The sequence below is a fragment of the Bos indicus genome, chromosome 24, assembly GCF_029378745.1.
Source record: "Bos indicus isolate NIAB-ARS_2022 breed Sahiwal x Tharparkar chromosome 24, NIAB-ARS_B.indTharparkar_mat_pri_1.0, whole genome shotgun sequence".
Taxonomy (NCBI): Eukaryota; Metazoa; Chordata; class Mammalia; order Artiodactyla; family Bovidae; genus Bos; species Bos indicus.
Genome location: NC_091783.1, coordinates 42,616,593 through 42,637,143, shown reverse-complemented (window position 1 = coordinate 42,637,143; position 20,551 = coordinate 42,616,593). Strand labels below are relative to the sequence as shown.

Below are 20,551 nucleotides of genomic sequence, written 5' to 3'. Positions count from 1 at the left end.
GTGTGAGATCCATATAGGAGATTGAAAGGAGAAAGTCACTCAGTCATGTCCGACTCTTTGCAACCCATGGACTATACAATCCACGGAATTCTCCAGGCCAGAATACTAGAGTGGGTAGCTGTTCCCTTCTCCAGGGCACCTTCCCAACCCAGGGTATGTTATCTGTATTTTACCACAATTTAATGTTTTAAAGTGGGGTGTTATTTTCAGTATTATGTATTTCCTGCAAATGGCTGGGTTTCTGTATTACCAGAGAGCAGCAGATATGATCTGGAGTGAACTTGAAAACAGGTGGAGGTTTTATAAATCTGCCAACATGTGTGAGGAGAAACAAACACCCAGCCAAGTCATAACCACCACGTGCTGTCAAATGTTGGGAGTGCTTTGGAAGGGAGAAAATCACAAAGCAAGGGCTCCATGGAGAGTGGAGAGACAGTTGTGCTCCCGGCCAAGAAGGAGGAGGAAGAGAAGCAGGAATCTGATAGGAGTCGGGGTGGGGATGGTCACTAATATCGCCCTGGCCTCATGATAATAACTGCAATATCTCTCAGAGGTTTTACAAGTGGAGAATTCATAGTCTTGGAAAACCTTAGAGCAGCAAAAAATGGGACATCAAAGTCAAAGGAAGTTCACATGTAAAAGCTACAAATGATTGAAAGATTCCATTCCAGGGAGACTCACTTGACATGTAAATGTTTCATTCACTTAGTAGAGTCATTTCTGAGAAAAAAATTCATGTAAAATGAAATTCTTAATGAATCACATTTATACACTTTCCCATTATATAATCATATCTGATTATATAGTAGAAATCTACATTAAGAAAACACTTATTGACAATTGAGACATAAATTTCTAATAAGTGTGCAAAGGTTTAGTATTAACTAGATTTTTGAACCAGAGGAAAGGCCATCTGGGTAATGTTGGTATGAATTTTATACACACAAACATACAAATGTATGATCTAAAGATGCATATATTATATATGGGGTATCCCTGGTGACCCAGACAGTAAAGAATCTGCCTGCAATGCTGGAGACCCAGGTTTAATCGCTGGGTTGGGATGATCCCCTGGAGAAGGGAATGGCAACCCACTCCAGTATTCTTGCCTGGGAAATCCCATGGACAGAGGAGTCTGGTGGGTTGCAGTCCATGGGGTCGCAAAGAGTCAGACACAACTGAGCGACTAAGCACAGCACAGCTCATGAATGTGTCAGACAAGCTGGTTGTATTCTGTGGATCGGACCCAGATCTTTGTTGCATCTTTTTAATATTTCTCTTTGTTTTTAAACAGGTTGTTTGGTATCAAATCAGTCATTCAGACAGACTGTTCCAGCACATGGAAGATCATTGCCAACCCCGACCTGTCCTGGTACCACCATGCCAACCCCATTGTCCTGCTGGTGATGTACTACACGCTGGCCACCCTGATCCGAATCTGGCTGCAGGAGCCCGTTGTAAGGACCAGAACTTTTCATGGTCTTGTCTGCAAAGTAGCAGGAGACTCCGGGGAAAGGGTTCGTTCCTATACTGCTGGCTATAGTATATCCTGAAATAACTATAGTATTCTTATCAGAGTGTTTTATTTCCACACAGAGCCCTAAGCAAGTACAGATTCTATCAGATCAAAGACCAGCTTCCCTGTGTTAGCATCCCCCAGGCTGCTCAGAGGGCTGGTGGTGAGTGCAGTGAAGCCTCGTTTTCATTGAGCACTCACTAGTTGCTAGGCCAGGTACTGGGCTGTTTACATAAAGGTGCTGTACCCATCTTAGAGATGAGACCAAGGGTAGAGAGGTAAATCACGCACTTGATGAACAGTAGAAATCAGATTCAAGCCCATGTTTGCTGACAGTGCAAGGGTCTCTGACCACCCAGACTGTTGTCATGGCGACTGGAGTTTCCTAAAGCTTTGACCTCTGATCTCTGATGATATGATGGGGATGTCCCCACTCTCGGTGGTGCTGTGACCCCCAGGGTCACAGGGCAGGGCTGAGGACTGGGCTGGTTCCCTGTGGGGTTATTTGTAGAATGTGGTACGTTGGGGCGCCATCAGGGAGGATGGCTTGTGGTCCCTCTCTTTTCCTTTTCAGTGACAGCAACTTCAGTCCCTTTCGTTCTCCCAAAATGACTGTGAGAAGTTCAGCTGTGAGGGAGACAGGTGGCATAGACAGGGCCTGCTACACATCACCTCACGGCCATGTACCAAGCAGGGTAGGGGATGCTGGAATGGGGGGCAAAGGTGAGATCCCAGGCTGGCACCTGGTCCCCTCCAGCTCCATCCATGCAGTCAGCAGCCAGGCCACCAGTGTGTACTGAGAGCGAGCCAGCGTCTCAGAACCCCACCTGGGACCACAGGTAGAGCATTGGCCCAGAGGAAGTGAGGGGCTGAACGTTTTACAAGAAGAAAGGCAGCCCCCAAATACGTGAGCAGCCAACGGCACAGGCGTCCTTGTTTGCTGGGGGTCTGCCTGCCTCCCTCTGTGTGGGGACCCTTACCCTGGCCCACATACAGGCGTCCTGTTTGCAGGGGTCTCAGGTCTCACTTTCCCTGGACCCCAAGACGGCAGTGGTGACAGGATGATTCCAGGCTCACAGAGAATCCCAGTCCCCTTGGTTACCTTTTCCTCTGAGCCTCTTCTAAGATATGAGGGCGCCAGTAGACCCCTTACAGTGTTGCTGTGTTTCCTTCCTGCACAAACACACAGGCATGGGTACATGTAGACACACACATAAAACTGTGAAAGAAGTTAAAATGTGAGAACTACTCTGAACAACGTCGTAGGCAATGATGGAAATGACCTTAATGCCTTCGGGTTCGTAAGAGTCCCAGGTGCCCCTGGCTTTCCCTTGGTGCCTCAGGCAGGAGCTGCTGGGCTGTTCCAGCCTCTCGGGCCCCGGAGGCTCTCGACCTCCTTGGCCCCAGGCTGTCCAGGAGCCAGGGAAGGCAGAGAGTGGGAAGGACAGGCCACATTCCAGGCCATACGGTCCACAGCAGGTCCTACTCTATAGCGTCTGCGGGTGTGTGCAGAGCAGGGTCTCATTCATACCAGATCGACCCGTGGGGGGTCAGTGTTTTAAATGGGGCTGGCACTCAGGACTTCCTCACCAAGGTGGTGATGGAGGGCAGGTGCCTGGCTGTATTAATATCATGGTTCCAGGTGGCCTGGTAGGTTTCATGAAAAACATGAGTTCTGCAGTAAAAGTCTATGATGTAAGTTTGAGAAAGAGAGGAGCAAGTGTCTGGAGCTGAATGTATGACTCGGGCTCCCTGGGGTCTGGTGCTCTGTGTGGATGCCAGACCCCAGGAATTGGCAGCAACACTGAGTGCTGTCCCTCTGCCTGCAGATCAATGAGTATAAGCGCCCTTTCATGGGGCATCTTTGTTGGAAACCATCCTCAACTACCAAGTGCGTACTGATCCTTCCTGTCTCTATCCATCTCTCCTGGACCAACTGTCTGATTTAGGCCAAGGTTCAATTAGGCGAGTGTCAGTGTTAGGCAGTAGCTGTGTTTTTGCTTAATGTTGCGTGTAAGCTCTAGATGGTTCTGCCTTTAGTGAATGTCTCTTTCATAAGAGTCCCCTGGCAGGTTCCATGGGCAGTTGTGGCCTCTGTGGACCTTGCACGGCCCTCCTCCTGCAGGTCAGAACATACATGGAGGCTCCTAACGGAGCATGGGCACCTGTTCCTGTAATTCACAAGCGAGTCTGCTGTCTCTGCATTTATGGAGTGGGCTTTTGGCCATTTGTGAAGTGTCTGGATGAAAGCCTGTGTAGGGTGTACGTTACTTTACGAGATCAGCACGCGGGGGCAGAGACAAGCAGCTCTGTCTGGGCTCCCAGGCTGCTGAGGGACCTGCTCCGGAAGCAGGGCTTTCCTGTGGGTTATTCTGCATCTCAGGTGCAGGAAGAGAGGACCAAGGAGGAGGACAGAGCCCTGGCCTGCAGCCCTGCGCCCATCACGGCCGAGAGGAGGCGGAGCCTGTGGTATGCGACCCACTACCCCACGGACGAGAGGAAAGTAAGCCGCCAGGACAGGGGTTGTCTCTCATTTATTTTCTGCTTTTTATCATATTGCTGAATACAGGCCATGTGAGTCCACGTGCAAACCCAGGTTGCTCAGTTTACAGGGGCTGTTTGATGGTGAAGGTTAAGGTCAGACAGGGGAGCCCAGTGCTTGGAAAGGAAATCCCAGGCTCTGTCAGACCCAACCTTTTACAGTTCAGTGCTTCCCCCTGAAGCCTCCCAATCCCAGAAAGAGAGAGTGGTCTTAATTTTTAAAGATAAGTTTGTCTTTAAAGCAAAATAAAACAAAGCAATCCCTTGGCCCTGGGCAGTGACAGCCTAGGTGCTGGGATGCGCTGTGGAGAGTGATTCTATGTTGGGTCGGCTGCCATGGTGACCACGACTGCTCACACAGCCACTCATGGGACACCAGCTAGTCTGTGTGGACATGAAGAGGGATCCCACCTCCCTGTGTCAGGGTCACAGTGTGGGCGCCGGGGCCAAGAGCACGGCTGGGTGATTCTTAAGCTTTTCACCATTTGTTCACTATTTTCAACATGCCCCACCCACTGACTTGTTACAGTGACCTATTTGCAATGTGGGGACCACAGATGCTCACACTTCTCTGGTGGGGTCATATTAGGAATCAAGCAGGAGATTCTCTGATTGACTCAGTGGCAGAGTTTCTCTAAGACACGTGGTCTCATTTGTGCACCTGCCTGTTGTGGGCTGAGAGATGGGGGAAACAGTGAATGAACTTCTCGGGGCACTGCAGCCTAGAGGAACAGCCATGGTGCCTGGAGACCTCTAGTGTCCTAGAGCCCTTTTGTCCCATCACACGCATACCAGACCGTCCTGCTCTGGTCACTAAGCCATGATATCCATGGAGACAGCATGGCAGATTCCAAGGTGAGGGCCGTGGACCATGGCTGGGGATTCCCAAGACCTTTCCTGGGATCCATGGGCTCAAAACAATTTTTGTAACGACATTTAAGAGATCTGCCTTTCGGCTGTGCTGACACTTGCTCTGATGGTACCAGAGCTCCACCCATGGCAGCAGCACGAACCTGACGGCCACGTGTACACAGGAAACAGAACAGAAAGGGCAGTTCCACCTAAGAATATTCTTGGTAAACCAGAAATAGTCTTTGCTTTTCTTAAATCTCAACCTTGGGGCACACGCTTTTTCAATATTCTGAGTGACATCAGTGGAAGACCCCCTGAAGTCCTGATCCCTCGAGGAGAAGTGCTTGGCTGGCGAGTGGACCCAGCTGCCACCCATGTACCACAGGTCCACGTGGAAGAACAGCTGATGGACAGTTTTGGGGGTTCAGGCATGAGCTTTTGGCAGACAATTACTGGAAAATAAATGGAGTGGTCTTTTGAGTCCAACATTAAAGATACGCAAAAGTGTATTTTTTTTAATATACTTCTTTTTTTAAAATTTTATTTAATTTTTAAACTTTACATAATTGTATTAGTTTTGCCAAATATCAAAATGAATCCACCACAGGTATACATGTGTTCCCCATCCTGAACCCGACCTCCTCCCTCCCCATACCATCCCTCTGGGTCATCCCAGTGCACTAGCCCCAAGCATCCAGTATTGTGCATCGAACCTGGACTGGCAACTCGTTTCATACATGATATTTTACATGTTTCAATGCCATTCTCCCAAAAGTGTATTTTAATAAGACAACACCATTCTTTTCACTATTTTTTTTAAAGATAACTATTTAGATAAAATTATTCATGTGAACAAGCCAATTTTTAATGAATGAACAAAGGAATATTTTTAATGCCGCAATTTTAATTTCTAGCACAATAGATATTGATGGGTAGGACTTTCATAAGTAAAAGTCTTCAGGATCTTTAGTGATTTTTAAGAAAGTGAGCAAGTTCTGACCCAAAAAGTGAAAGAACCACTAGTTCAGCAGATGCCTGTTACTGAGGAAACTGGACCCCCCAGCTCTAATACAGCTGAAAGTCACAGCCATGTCATAATTCTTCTGTTGTGGACAGTATGCAAATCTTAATCACAATCCGTACTACAAGTCAAATTTTCTTTATTATGAAACTTCAGTTTCTTGAAAAGTCAACACTTTCAGAATCCTACAGACATCTCAAAGGGTCCTAGAAGTCTAAAGTTCAGTTCAGTTCAGTTCAGTCGCTCAGTCGTGTTCGACTCTTTGCGACCCCGTGAATCTCAGCACGCCAGGCCTCCCTGTCCATCACCAACTCCCGGAGTTCACTGAGACTCACGTCCATCGAGTCAGTGATGCCATCCAGCCATCTCATCCACTGTCGTCCCCTTCTCCTACTGCCCCCAATCCCTCCCAGTGTCAGAGTCTTTTCCAATGAGTCAACTCTTCGCATGAGGTGGCCAAAGTACTGGAGTTTCAGCTTTAGCATCAGTCCTTCCAAAGAAATCCCAGGGCTGATCTCCTTCAGAATGGACTGGTTGCATCTCCTTGCAGTCCAAGGGACTCTCAAGAGTCTTCTCCAACACCACGCATCAGTTCTTCGATGCTCAGCCTTCTTCACAGTCCAACTCTCACATCCATACATGACCACAGGAAAAACCATAGCCTTGACTAGACGGACCTTTGTTGGCAAAGTAATGTCTCTGCTTTTGAATATGCTATCTAGGACCAAGCAGCAATTCTGTGAGAACAAAACACTTGAAAAACAACATCAGCTTTTTCAGTCATGTGGTTAGTGACTGCTTGTTTATTGTGATGAAAGACAGCATCAGAAACTGGAAATGTTTACAATAAATAGCAGCCTCCAGCTGCATCATTGTCCCTTTATGTTTTGCACTGTGATGTTAACACACTTGCATGCTCCCGGCTGAAGGATCGAGTGCATGTGTGCTGAAACTTTGTAGCTGTGTGTAAACATCACATCGCTTTCTGCTCACATGTTAACATGCTGTCCTGTATTCCTTTGCAGCTTTTATCCATGACTCAGGATGACTACAAGCCGTCCGACGTTAGTATACCCTTGAATTCTCATTTCTGCACACGTCAGTGATGGAAAGGGCACATAAATGGAATTAGCTCCTCTGAGTGTAGTTTAATGCTCTATAAAATTTTCATACGTTTTTGAATACTATTTTGCAGAACTTATATCTGATTTATTGCTGTTAAAACATTGACTCATATAACGTGAGCTCAAGTATAAACATATAAAATGTATTTAAACTTTTAAAAAGCCACGTTGGAGGGCTTTTTCTCAAAAGGCATTCTGCTCTGCAGATATGCCTGCTCTATGATTTGAATAAGAAGTCTCACACGTCTGTGGACACACGTGTATGTCTGTGTGTCTATGTTTATATGTATCTGCATAAATTTACATATAAATTATATGTAAAGCCAAAGAGACCAGAGGGAAAAAGTAGGAGAATGTATTTAGTGTATGAGATGCTACAACACGGGAGTTGCAGGCTGCAGTGTCAGGGAGAGACCGTGGGGTTGTAGCTAACCTGAGACTTTGCTCGTCCCGAGGGCCAAGCGGGGTGTAGGGCAAGTGGGATCAGGACTGGGGTGGGGGAGGGGGGAGGGCAGGCAGCAGCCCCAGGCCAGAACCCAGTCTGTCTGGAGATCCTGTAGCTGGAGGCAGGCCGGGAGCTGAGGCTGAAGGGAGACCAGAGCAGGCCCTGAGCCCTCTGCAGCCTTTCCAGGCTTCACACTTCACACGGAGAGCAGGGGGCATGGCATGGGCGCAGCAGAAGTGGGCGGGCTCAGGTTTGCCTTGTCCTGTGTGACTCTGTGGGGCTGGGTTTGGAGGGCGAGCAGGGCTGTCTTGCTGGCAGGCATCACTGCCCACAGCGTTCAGCTTCCCCTCGGCTCTGCAGCGTCCAGTGTGCCCATCTAGCAGAGCAGAGGAGGGAGGTCTGTGTGGGAAACCAGAGCTGCTGTCCCACTTGCCTTGCCCCACGCCCCTGGCAGGGCCTGCTGGTGACCGTGAACGGCAACCCCGTGGACTACCACACTATCCACCCCAGCCTCCCGCTGGAGAACGGCCCCGCCAAGGCTGACCTGTACTCCACGCCGCAGTACCGCTGGGAGCCCGCCGCTGCCTCCCCCGGTAAGGAGCCTGTGGGACGGCGGCCTACAGAACTCAGCATCTCTTGTCTTTGGTTTATCCTTCATCGGATGTGGTTCTCTTTCCTTTTCATCTCTAGGAGAGGTTTTTTCCTTCCACAGTCAGTCTGATGAAGCCCATTTCCTTAGATTCTGCCTAGATTTTGCCCCTATATCCTACTCTGTGCATTTGTCCTTGGTACTAAATAAGTGACCTAATGGAGGTAAGGGCTTCCCAAGCGGCACTCGTGGTAAAAAAAACAACCCACCTGCCAGTGCTGGAGACCTAAGAGACACAGGTTCGATCCCTAGGTTGGGAAGATCCCCTGGAGAAGGGAATGGCAGCCCACTCCAGTATTCTTGCCTGGAGAATCCCATGGATAGAGAAGCCTGGTGGGCTGTAGCCCATATGGTCACAAAGAGTCAGACGTGACTGAAGTGACTGAGCACAATGGGAATAAACTTTGAAAAATAGAAGGTAAAATATTATTTTAAACAAGTCATCTTGTTTGCGGTGTTAAACCTATATGCATATTTGTGTTTTAGTCTTTTTATAATTTGATTCCACTATTGCGGTCCATAGTTTTGCTGGTTAGTGTATGAATGTTTTCTGGAAGAGTTTTTTTTTGTCTAATAAGAAAACCAAGAGGCCCAAAACTTTGACTAGACCTTTCTCCCTTTTCCCTCAGTTTATCCTGTTGAAGCACTAGTGGTAAAGAATCCACCTGCCAATGCAGGAGATGAAAGAGATGTGGGTTTGATCCCAGGGTCAGGAAGATCTCCTGGAGGAGGAAATGGCACCCCATTCCAGTATTCTTGCAGAGAGAATCCCATGGACAAAAGAACCTGGTGGGCTACGGCCCATGGGTCACAAAGAGTCAGACACGACTGAACAACGTAGCACACAACCATCCTGTTGAAAGAGAGCTGCCTGTTCCTAGAGAGGACACATTTGTGCGTGGGGCTCTTATATGAGATTCACCTATGTGCATAAATTGTTATATAAAATAATCTGTCCCTCTAGAAAAGAAGGAGGAAGACGATGATGAGAAAGAAGAGTTTGAGGAGGAGCGGAGCCGGGAGGAGAAGAGGAGTGTCAAAGTGCACGCCATGGTGTCTGTGTTCCAGTTCATCATGAAGCAGAGCTACATCTGTGCCCTTATCGCCATGATGGTGCGTATGTGCCAGAGTCCTGACTTCTGCTCAGATTCCGCCCCACACCTTGCTTTGACCTTGGGATAACGTTAGCGCTGGCGGGATGGACGGTGCTCAAGCCCCGCTGGCTCCAAGCCCCACTGCTTCCTCCCACCAGCGCGACTTCTTCATCTTCCTGATGTCTTGGCAGATAATGGCTGCTTCTGTTAATTTTTCATGGGATCTTTATACTATAGATTTCAAAACCATGTCATCCTCTATGCCACTTAGCCTGATTTTAAATATTAATACCTGTCTCTCAAATTAACCTATCAAGTCAGGCTGTCCCCTGTTTTTCGGATTTAAAAGGACATGTTGGTAGTTTTTCTAAGTGGCTTTGAAGGTGTTCACAGTTAACAAAGGCCACTTTTATTTCTCTCAGATGATGAGGGTTATAGTCACATCTTGGATTTGAGTGAGACTATTCCATTTGAACTGGAACAAATGCTTACCAGCCTGAGCACCAAGCACTGAGTCCCCAAGAGTGTTTTCCGGTTGTGACCATCTTCCCTGGAAGCTCCCCTCGGCAGCAGACTTCTAATCACAGCAGATCTTTTCTTTCTAGGGCAGTCCTAAGCAGCCAGGTCTGTTAGAATGATAGGCGTCTTTATTCAAAAACACACAGTGCGAATATTCCATACCTTCAGATGATCCTAGAACTGCACACAAGAAAGAACATGAAGCAGATTCTACCCCTCAACAACTGAGGGTCGTATGTGACTGAGGCCTTAAAAATGAGAGAAGTTTAACAAAACGTTCCCAATTTGTTTTCCTCCCTTTTTCATCCAAACAGGAATAGTGTACAGGGAAAAAAAATTCTCCTGGAATTACAATATCTGTGCAGATTACTCTCCTGGGTCATCCACACAAAAGTGGCAAGGTCAGATCTGAATTTCTTTCTGGGATAAAGGCATTAACTATTACCAACCTTTGATAACGCCAGGCTTCCCTGGTGGCTCAGTGGTAAAGAATCTGCCTGCAATGCAGGGGACCTGGGTTTGATCCCTAGGTTGGGAAGATCCCCTGCAGAAGGGAATGACTACCCACCCTAGTATTCTTGCCTGGAAAATTCCATGGACAGAGGAGTCTGGAGGGCTACAGTTCTTGGGATCACAAAAAGTCAAATGCAACTGAGCGACTACCACTTTGATAGCACCATTTCCAAGGAATACTATTTTTCATGAAAATAATTCATGACTTAATAATAGCTGTCAGTTTCTCACTGAATTTTAATAAAAGCAGTTTTAATTTTAATTTCCATTTTTTAATTTCCATATATTTTAAACAACAGTTTTAAATAACTCTGTACTTAAAAAAACTAGCTTTGATTTAGGACACATTTGCAAGTTGCTGAGAGGAAGTATTTGTTCTGTGCTGACTTCATTCATTTATCTTATTTATCTCAATACTTATCTGCTTTCCAGAAGCAAAACAGACATAAAGCCTTTCAGACTTTGCAATAACCCTTGAAATTCGTGATAGTCAGGAATATGATTGAACTCAGCCTCAACTAGAAAATATTTTTTAAAAATACGTTTATGTATTTTTAATTGGAGGATAATTTCCTTACAACATTGTGTTGGTTTCTGCCATACATCAGCATGAATCAGCCGTAGGTATGCATATGTTCCCTCCCTCTTGAACTTCCCTCCCACCTGCCACCCCATCCCACCCGCCACCCCATCCCACCCTTCTAGATTGTCACAGAGGCCTTTTCACAGAAATTTGGTATTGAAGATTATGGTAAAAGAGGATAGATTTCTTGAGGTTAATGATATTCGTGAGCCTGACTTTCTAGAATGTTCTGGAAGCTGCCCTTTGAGATGTGTTCTAGGTCTGCTGGGGTTTGGTGTGACTGGAGGATGTCCTGCCCCCTACAGGACAGAAGTTGAGGCTGGGCTCTCCGTTAGCCTGGCTTTACTACTGGGGTGCAGACACCTGACACCTCCTCCTGATGATTCCCTGATTCCTATCACGTCTGTCTTCCCGATGGGTGGGCTAAGGGGACCCCTGAAGCCAGCTCATCTGCTGACCCTGGGGTCCCACAGCTTCCGTTTCTGAGCCCAGCTTGGCCACACTCACCCAGCACCCGGGAAAAATAGCCGACCCCAAGCTGATTTGGAAGAATGAAGGAGGAAGCATTTAGGGTTGCGTTTCATCCAGCAAATCCAGTGAAAAGGAAGACATCCGGGCTGGAGGGCAAAGGGCACAGAGTGAAGCCGTCCCCACCCTCGCTTGACCCTCTTCCCTCCAGGAGGTTGAGGGCAGTGTCGGCTCACAGGGCAGCCTTTCTGCCTGCTTCGTCCCCTATGCAGCTGGGATGTTTCCCCCACAGTTTTACCATGATCCTCCCCCTAGTGTGAATGTCACTGACCTTTTCCTTGTAGACCACATCTAACTCAGCAGAGTGGGGACTGTATCATGTACTGACCGCCCCGCTTTCTTGCCCTCTCCCCCTGGAGGCCTGGAGCATCACCTACCACAGCTGGCTGACCTTTGTGCTGCTCATCTGGTCCTGCACTCTGTGGATGATCCGCAACCGGAGGAAGTATGCTATGATCAGCTCCCCCTTCATGGTTGTCTATGGAAACCTGCTGCTCATACTGCAGTACATATGGAGCTTCGAGCTCCCCGAGATTAAAAAGGTCCCAGGTTTCTTAGAAAAGAAGGAGCCGGGGGAGCTCGCCTCAAAGGTAAGGGGGCAGGGGAAAAAGGGGCAGGGCATTCAGACAAAACAACGGTAATCAAAACAGTCATATCCAAGCAGGAACATGCAAAAGTAGGTTCCAAGTATTCAATGCTCCTTGAAATCATTAATTTTTTTTCCCTTGCCCTCAAGAAAATGTTAATATAATTGTGTGGGCACTTAGAAAAACTACCCCTTCAGCTTCCAGAAAAGAATGGGAGGATTCAGGGACTCTGTTTGCTGGGATGAAATGTTCTCTTCACCCCATTTCTGTGGATTTCTTCAAAATAAGGAGGAACACTGTAGAAGTAATGGGGCTCATAGAAGAAATACATCTTCCTCTTCTACTTGTGCTGCGGTCCCAGGCAGGAAGGAGACCCCTGGCCCATGTCAGTTTCCAGCCCAGGTGGTCCTGTGCCTCTTCCTGGAGTGTCCCAGGCATGAAGGCGCCCCTGGCACTGGACTGCACGCCAGCGTCCTCAGGAAGGGAGATTTAAAAGCTGGCGACTTTCAGATGCAATGTAGTGGGTGCCTGACTGTCTTGAGTGGATGGGCTTATGCAGCGTGCTCCCTCTGAAGGGCAGGGAAGCATAGTCGTGGTTGAACATGCTTACACTTCAGAGGCATGATGCTCTGATCTCTATTGTCTCCTTCCAGATTCTGTTCACCATCACATTCTGGCTGCTGCTGAGACAGCACCTCACAGAGCAGAAAGCTCTCCAAGAAAAGGAAGCTCTTCTGTCTGAGGTCAAAATCGGAAGTCAGGAAAGAGAAGAAAAAGGTAATTAGTGCGTGCAATGTGACTGGAAGAAGGGCCCCAGAGGACATCCCTGGAGGCTCTGCCCCAGATCAGAGGGAGGCCAGGCGTGGATGTGAGCGGATAGATGACCGCGTCCCAGGGCTGAATTCCTGCCCACATGGGCATCCACTGGAGCTGCAGAGACCCTGGGTCATCTGATACACACAAAAGTGATCCCCGCTGCAGGGCATTCCCAAGGTCACAGCTTCTTGAGTGTTAGTACCAAGAGAACGACTCAGATCTCCCAAATTCAAATCCTCTCGCCTTTTCAAAAACAAAAGTCAAAAAAAAAAAGGAAGATGATGTTTTGATGATCACTTCTGTAGTTTTAGACCCCACTCCATGGGTCAAATGAGAGTCACTTGCTCCCTTACCTGCGTGGATGTGCCAATAAATACAATAAAATTTAATGCTCATAGAACAGCTTGGAGACCATTAGTGAGGCGTGTAGCATTGTCTGAAATGGAAGCCATAAATGTTCTCAGAGGCAGGGCTGGTAACCTTCAGATTAACCCTGTCAGGAGGAGAAAACCAACTCATCTTTTTCTTATAGTTTCTCATTTAGACCTAAACGTTGATTGTTTTTCAGCAACAAAAGTCTTTAAGGTTTGAATCTTGACTATTTGAGTTTGGATGTCTTTTAATACAGTGATTAAATTTACCAGTTACTTTATGTAAAGAACAGTTCATTTAAGAACAACAGTTACTCTGACCTCTCACCCCATGTGCATTCCCCTCACTCTGTGGATCTCCTGATCTTTTGAATAAGTTATTCAAATGACAGGTCACCTTAGGACCACAAAGATGAGTCCTATATGTTAGCAAATTTTAAAGTAAGACCAAATAAGCTTTTACTTCCAATGCATAAAACTATTTTAAATTTAGTTAAATTATAATTAGTCCTGAAACCTAATTTAAAATATATTTGGCTTCGACTCAATTTTTTCATTTTATAAAATCATACTTTCTGGTTAACATTATTACCAATAACTCAGATTCAATAAAAGACTGCTAGAGGCACACTGCAGTCAGAATCTGAAATTGTCAGAGTTAGTTCGGTTTGTGTTATTGCTGTCTGTTTATTTCTCTTGATCCTACAGTAATTATAGCTATTGGACAATGCAAGTGAAATAGGTATTATGAAAAGCTTGTATAAAAGTATTACAAAATGTGTTTCTTTTATGTTTCAGGGAGGTTAGGAAAGTGGACTATGATTAGTTCTACAAATTCTGCCTTGTTTATTAGAACTGTCTAAAATTATTTTAAATCATATGGTAATGTCCAAAGTGTGTGGCACCCACCTCACATGGCTAAGAGTGTGTGGTTCTGGTCCAGGGACCAGCTGCTCGTAACAGCAGGGTCTTCTGTCTTGAAGATGATGAACAGGACTTACAGGTGGACAGTGAGGCTCAGGAGAAGGAGGAAGAAGAGGAGCCGAAGGAGGAGCAGCAGGAGCGGAGAGAGGAAGAGGAAGAGGAAGAAGCAGACGAGCAGGACGTGATGAAGGTGCTGGGGAACCTGGTGGTGGCCCTGTTCATCAAGTACTGGATCTACGTCTGCGGGGGGATGTTCTTCTTCGTCAGCTTTGAGGGTAAAATCGTGATGTACAAGATCATCTACATGGTGCTCTTCCTCTTCTGTGTGGCCCTCTATCAGGTGGGTTGCCATCCTTGCGTCTGTCCAGGGGTATGCCTGAGCTTCCTTCGGTGAGGCTCTGAGTTACTGTGACCTCACAAACACATCATATAAAGGGGTCAATGAGATTCAAATGCTACAGGCCAGGAATCCTAAAGTGAGGAGTGAGCCCCTTCCACGTGTTCACTAATATGAATTGTTAGGTTCTTAAAAAGTCAGAAAGTTGGTTAGAGTGGCTTCCTTGTCTTGTACAGATGAAGGGATAAAGAAGATGTGGTATATTTATACAATGTAATATTACTTAACCATAAAAAGAATGAAATAGTGCCATTTGCAGCAACATGGATGGACCTAGAGATTATCATACAAGTGAAGTAAATCAGACAGAGAAAGACACATACCATAGGATATCACTTACAGGTGGAATCTAAAATACAGCACAATTTCACGTATTTCCAAAACAGAAACAGACCTACAGACATAGAGAACAGACTTATAGTTAACCTAAAGGGAAAGTGGGAGTAGGGATAAAATTGGAATTTGAGATGAACATATACATACTACTGTCTATGAAAGAGATAAACAGAGACCTACAGAATAACATAGGGAACTGTACCCAGATTTTGTAATAACCTATAAAAGAAAAGAATCTACATATATATTATATATATAATACCTATAGCCAAATCACTTTGCTATACATCTGAAACTAACACAACGTGCGTGCGTGCCAAGTTGCTTCGGTTGTGTCTGACTGTGACCCTAATGACTGTAGCCGCCATGCTCTTCTGTCCGTGGGATTCTCCAGGCAAGAATACTGGAGTGGGTTGCCATTTCCTCCTCCAGGGGATCTTCCTGATCCAGGGATCAAATCCACATCTCCTGTATTGGCAGACAGGTTCTTTACCATCTGAGCCACAAGGGAAGCCCTCAGATTCCAATCTACGTTGTCCCAACTCTATGAGCAGCACAGCCTCAAAAACTGAAAATGAACTTGACTTTGCTTTCAGACATGTGTGAATGGAATCACCTGTTTTTGTTGAATGGAGCAGGTATTTTTGTGCGTTTTCCGCTAACATGCTTCTTCCTGGTTTGCTGTTCACCTTCTGACTCACAGGTGCACTATGAATGGTGGAGGCGGATCCTGAAGTACTTCTGGATGTCAGTGGTTATCTACACGATGCTGGTGCTCATCTTTATATACACATATCAGTTTGAAAACTTCCCAGGCTTGTGGCAAAACATGACCGGACTGAAAAAAGAAAAGTAAGTAACTGTGCTGGAGAGCAGGGTGGAAAGTGACCCGCCGGGTGAAGTCGCGAGGGTGTGTTGTTCCAAACACCTTGCCAGGAAGGAGGTTTTAGTAAAACCTGACGTCATCACTGGCTGTAAGTTCCTCCAGAACAGAACTCATTGATCTTGGTTTTTTGGGCTTCTCATGACCTAGGCATGAGCTTTTGACACATAATAGGTACTCAGTACTCAGTGGAGAAGGCAATGGCACCCCACTCCAGCACTCTTGCCTGGAAAATCCCATGAACGGAGGAGCCTGGTAGGCTGCAGTCCATGGGGTCGCTAGGAGTCGGACACGACTGAGCGACTTCACTTTCACTTTTCACTCTTATGCATTGGAGAAGGAAATGGCAACCCACTCCAGTGTTCTTGCCTGGAGAATCCCAGGGACAGGGGAGCCTGGTGGGCTGCTGTCTATGGGGTCGCACAGAGTTGGACACGACTGAAGTGACTCAGCAGCAGCAGCAGCAGCAGCAGGTACTCAGTAAGAATTGACTGGAAAGTAAATTCTCAGCCCCTTATTAATGAAATGGCTTTTTCTAGTGTTTCATGTGAAGCTCCCCTGCCTGGCTTCTTACAGTCATGTGGTCTCTCTTCCTAACCAAAGGCTTGTAACACAGAGCATCGCCTCCCTCCCTCATGGAGCCGGTGCTGAGATTCTAAGGAGTTGTTGTTCAGTTGCTCAGTTGTGTCTGACTCTTTGCAACCCCCCTGGACTGCAGCACACCAGGCTTCCCTGTCCTTCACCATCTCCCGGAGTTTGCTCAAACTCATGCCCATTGAATCGGTGATGCCATCCAACCATCTCATCCTCTCTCATCCCCTTCTCCTCCTGCCCTCAATCTTTCCCAGCCTCAAGGTCTTTTTCATTGAGTTGGGGCTTCCCATCAGGTGGCCAAAGACTTGAAGCTTCAGCTTCAGCATCAGTCCTTTCCATGGATATTCAGGGATGATTTCCTTTAGGATTGACTGGTTTATCCCCTTGCTGTTCAAGGGACTCTCAAGGAGTGGTTGGCCATGGAAACTAGCAGTTTCCATGGTCTGTTTCTCATGCATGAAATAGACAGGACTCTAGCCTTTTCTACTCTGCTCCTCTAAACTTCTTAAATTCCTTTGGAAATCAAACCAGGACTGGGCATAGAGCTAAGTGTCCAAAGGAGGAGGCATAGAGCCAAGTGTCCAGAGGAGGAATCATAGAGCTGAGCACCTTGCCTGAGCCAGACACTCTTGTGCACCTGAATATCAACTGGAAGCCAGAGGGAGTCTGAGTCCAGTGGAGTTTACACTCTAGGACAGGAGACAAACCAAAAAACCTACTTTATGTGAAATAAATTACGAACTGACACATCTGTGAAGAAAATGAAAACAAGCCGAGGTAGTGAACAATGGGGACACAATAGCTAGAGATGGAGTGGTTCAGGCAGGCTTCCCTGAGGAGGTGTCATTAATTTTTTGGCTGCACCATCTGGCATGTGGAATCTTAGTTCCCTGACCGGCACGGATTTCCCATGCCCTCAGCAGTAAAAGTGCCGAGTCTTAACCACTGGACCACCAGGGAAGTCCCGGAAGATGTCATTTAAACTCTTGAAGAATAAGAAGGAGCTTGTCTTTAGAAAACTGGGTTGGGAGCTGAGAGCTGGAAGAACATTCCAGGAAGAGAGAACAGCAAATGCAAGGGCCTGTGGCGGGAAAGGGTTTGGTGAGTGTGCTGAACAGCAGGAAGGCTCCCCTGCAGGGAGGGTGGAGGGATCCTAGGTGATGATGGTTTGCGTCTCATTCTCAGTGAAATGTCAAGTCTTTAAAGCACCCTTGACTGGCAGAGAAGGCAGTGATGTGTGGGGGCAGGAATAGACACAGCCAGGTGGCCAGCCAGCAGTGGTGGCAGGGGAGGTCCTGTGATCGAGGATGGCCAGAGAGGAATAGGAGGCACCAGAGAATAGGAGGCACCAGAGAGGAAACAAGAGCACAGATTCAGGAGATGAGGGTGAAGGGATGTGGATGGTGGAGACAGGAAAGTGTGTTGGGGAAGGGGATGTCCTGACTTGGGCGTTTTGCACAAGGTGGACGGTTGTGCCGGGGAAGACCGGGGTGGGAAGTGGGCGAGAACAGCTTAGCTGCTTCAGGAATATGGGGAAATGGAGACTTCTGTCTTGAAAATGTTCAGTATGAAATCACGGAGAAATAGCTGAATTCCGGTGGACATTTGGGTGCGAGAGCCCACCGGGGAAACCCACCCTGTTCCACAGGCTGGAGGACCTTGGCCTGAAGCAGTTCACGGTGGCCGAGCTGTTCACGCGCATCTTCATCCCTACCTCCTTCCTCCTGGTCTGCATCCTGCACCTGCACTACTTCCACGACCGGTTCCTGGAGCTCACCGACCTGAAGTCCATCCCCAGCAAGGAGGACAGCGCCGTCTATAGGTGAGTGCACGCAAGCTCAGCCAGACCCTCCCGTCCTCTCACTGAGAATCTCACCTATACTTGCCATGACAGTCAGCCTCTGAGTGGGAAAAAATGAGAAAAAATGTGGAGTATTTGATTGCACTTTACGAAACAGTAGGTAGTGCTTTGGGTTTCCTAGGTGGTGCTTGTGGTAAAGCCTGCCAGTGCAGGAGACATAAGAGACAAAAGTTTGATCCCTGGGTCAGGAAGATTCCCTGGAGTAGGAAATGGGAACCCACTCCAGTATCCTTGCCTGGAGAATCCCATGGACAGAGGAGCCTGGTGGGCTACAGTCCATGGGGTCACAAAGAGTCGGACATGACTGATCAACTTAGCATGAATGCAGGTAGTGATTTGTGACATTTCATGGGTGATCTTAACAGGCGTGTGAGTTGGTCCAGAGGAGCTGTGCAGACTGAGGTTCCTTTGCAGTGGCAATGTGTCTTTCATATCTGGGGTGGTGGGGTGTTTTTAGAACGTTTACAGAATCTGGCTAAATTCAGAGGGTGAGTTTTCTGTTGCACTGACAGGTAGTAAGGAAGTCTCTATGAGTAAAAGTGGAGTACAGAATTCTCCCTTCCGTTTCAGGAAGGAAGGACCTCAGCTGAAAGGTTCTGCCATCTGCGAGTAACCAGAGTAACATTTAAGGAAAGAGCGAAGGCAGTGTTTTCTGCCACCAGTTCACTGTTGCTGTCTTCCATCAATAAATACGAATACAAAGTGTTTCCAAGTAGCTGATGGGATCTGTCTCGCCCTGGCCATGTGTGTGGAGCCACAGTCGGTCAGCACACATCCATAGGCCTGCTCCATCTCGGGAACATTACAGGCATTTGTCTAATGAGCCCTGATACAGATTTTCCTCTCTGTTTCACATAATAGCCTGTGATTCAGCTTCTGGAAAACCCTTGTTGCGTAGATGAGGGAGCAAAGTGCTGCCTTCAGAGGAACACAGACACCACAGGTGAAAATTCCCGAGCCCCTTCTCAAGGGAAACAGTGGGTCCACGGAAAGAAGATGAAGCAGTAATTCATTAGGCACAGTTCATGAAATGTCAGACTGTGAACATTCTGCTGTGCTGGGGGTGGTTGTTCTTCAGTCGCCCAGTCATGTCTGACTCTTTGTGACCCCATGGACTGCAGCACGCCAGGCTTCCTTCCTTCATTTTCTCCCAGAGTTTGCTCAACTCATGTCCATTGAGTCGGTGATGCCATCCAATCATCTCATCCTCTGTCACCCGCTTCTCCTCCTACCCTCAATCTTTCCCAGCATCAGGGTCTTTTCCAATGAGTCAGCTCTTCACATCAGGTGGCCAAAGTCTTGGAGCTTCAGCAGTCCTTCCAATGAATATTCAAGGTTGATTTCCCTTAAGATTGACTGGTGGAATTATGGAAAACTGAATGTGTTGAACAGGGTTTCCTTAAGTACGTAAACGTGATTTAATTATGTGGCTTCTGAAAAAGGATAGCAGGATGTGTCCTCCTGTTTTCCTCTACTGTCCAGCCAGCCCATAACCCCCTCACCTGGCTGGACAGGATGGAGACCCTGTGATCTGGTCAGTCTGAGGCCATGGCTGGCCCTCCTCTGGCCAATGCTCGGCCCCTAGCACCCCCTGAACTGTTACTTTTCCAAGAGAACGTAAAGGGTGAGGCAAGAATGAGTAATGTCAGCAGTATGCATGGTTTCGGGTCATGGGATTTCATTTTTGGTTCTGTGAAAAGAGGAGTTCAAAGGACTCATCCGAGTTTGGTATTTAGGGATTTCATGCAGGAGTTTCATATAAAAGGCCCCAAATTTCTACCTGGAGCATGGGGCGTGTATCCCATCTTTTTCACAACTCTTTTCCATTGTAGTGTTTTCCTTACTCGTGATTTTTAGTCCCTAGGACCCTAGTAAGTCAAAATGATGAAGAAAGAGGTCTTTTCAGAATTGGATTGACTGTCATGCTTTGCCTTCTCTGTTCCTTCCCCCTTAGTAAATGCTACACCAAAAAAAAAAAAAAAAATCCCAAATTGGGAATGATCAGTGCATTTTATCCCTTATATTGATTCTGGTCCTGTTGTTTCTATGAACAGCCAGCTATCTTTTGCTGTTCTGTTGTTTGTGTGGATTGTGTCTGCCTGTAGGCAAGTGTCATTTGTGTCTGAAGCAGAATTCATCATGTTGAGCCTTCTAGAATTTATAGTTAGCATTATGAAAAATTTTATGACAAATCTTATGAGTAATTATTATTATTTCTAGGTAGACATTGTCAGGAATGTCATTTCCCTTATGTATTGATAAAATAGACACTATAACATGATTACAACATAATTATTATGTAATAAACACTTCATAGTAAGATACTGAATGTCCATTCCTTATTTAAATATCTGTGACTGCCACATGTCAATGATTTGTTTTATTTTATTTTTTATA

General features: G+C 46.8%; 1 protein-coding gene across 4 annotated transcripts in view; it reads left to right on the top strand.

Annotated features, from left to right (window-relative positions):
* PIEZO2 (piezo type mechanosensitive ion channel component 2) overlaps positions 1-20,551 on the top strand; it is a 251,246-nt gene that overhangs the window by 166,513 nt on the left and 64,182 nt on the right. For 2 of the 4 annotated variants that reach the window (XM_019986928.2, XM_070778959.1), the window contains exons 8-17: positions 1,295-1,457; positions 3,900-4,019; positions 6,956-6,994; positions 7,954-8,092; positions 9,113-9,261; positions 11,745-11,975; positions 12,626-12,749; positions 14,143-14,423; positions 15,520-15,668; positions 17,942-18,115. In XM_019986928.2, coding sequence (XP_019842487.2) covers positions 1,295-1,457; positions 3,900-4,019; positions 6,956-6,994; positions 7,954-8,092; positions 9,113-9,261; positions 11,745-11,975; positions 12,626-12,749; positions 14,143-14,423; positions 15,520-15,668; positions 17,942-18,115 — 1,569 coding nt within the window. Of the gene's footprint in view, positions 1-1,294; positions 1,518-3,899; positions 4,020-6,955; positions 6,995-7,953; positions 8,093-9,112; positions 9,262-11,744; positions 11,976-12,625; positions 12,750-14,142; positions 14,424-15,519; positions 15,669-17,941; positions 18,116-20,551 lie in introns of all 4 variants that reach the window. The other 2 variants (XM_070778957.1, XM_070778958.1) reach the window with 1 other exon arrangement.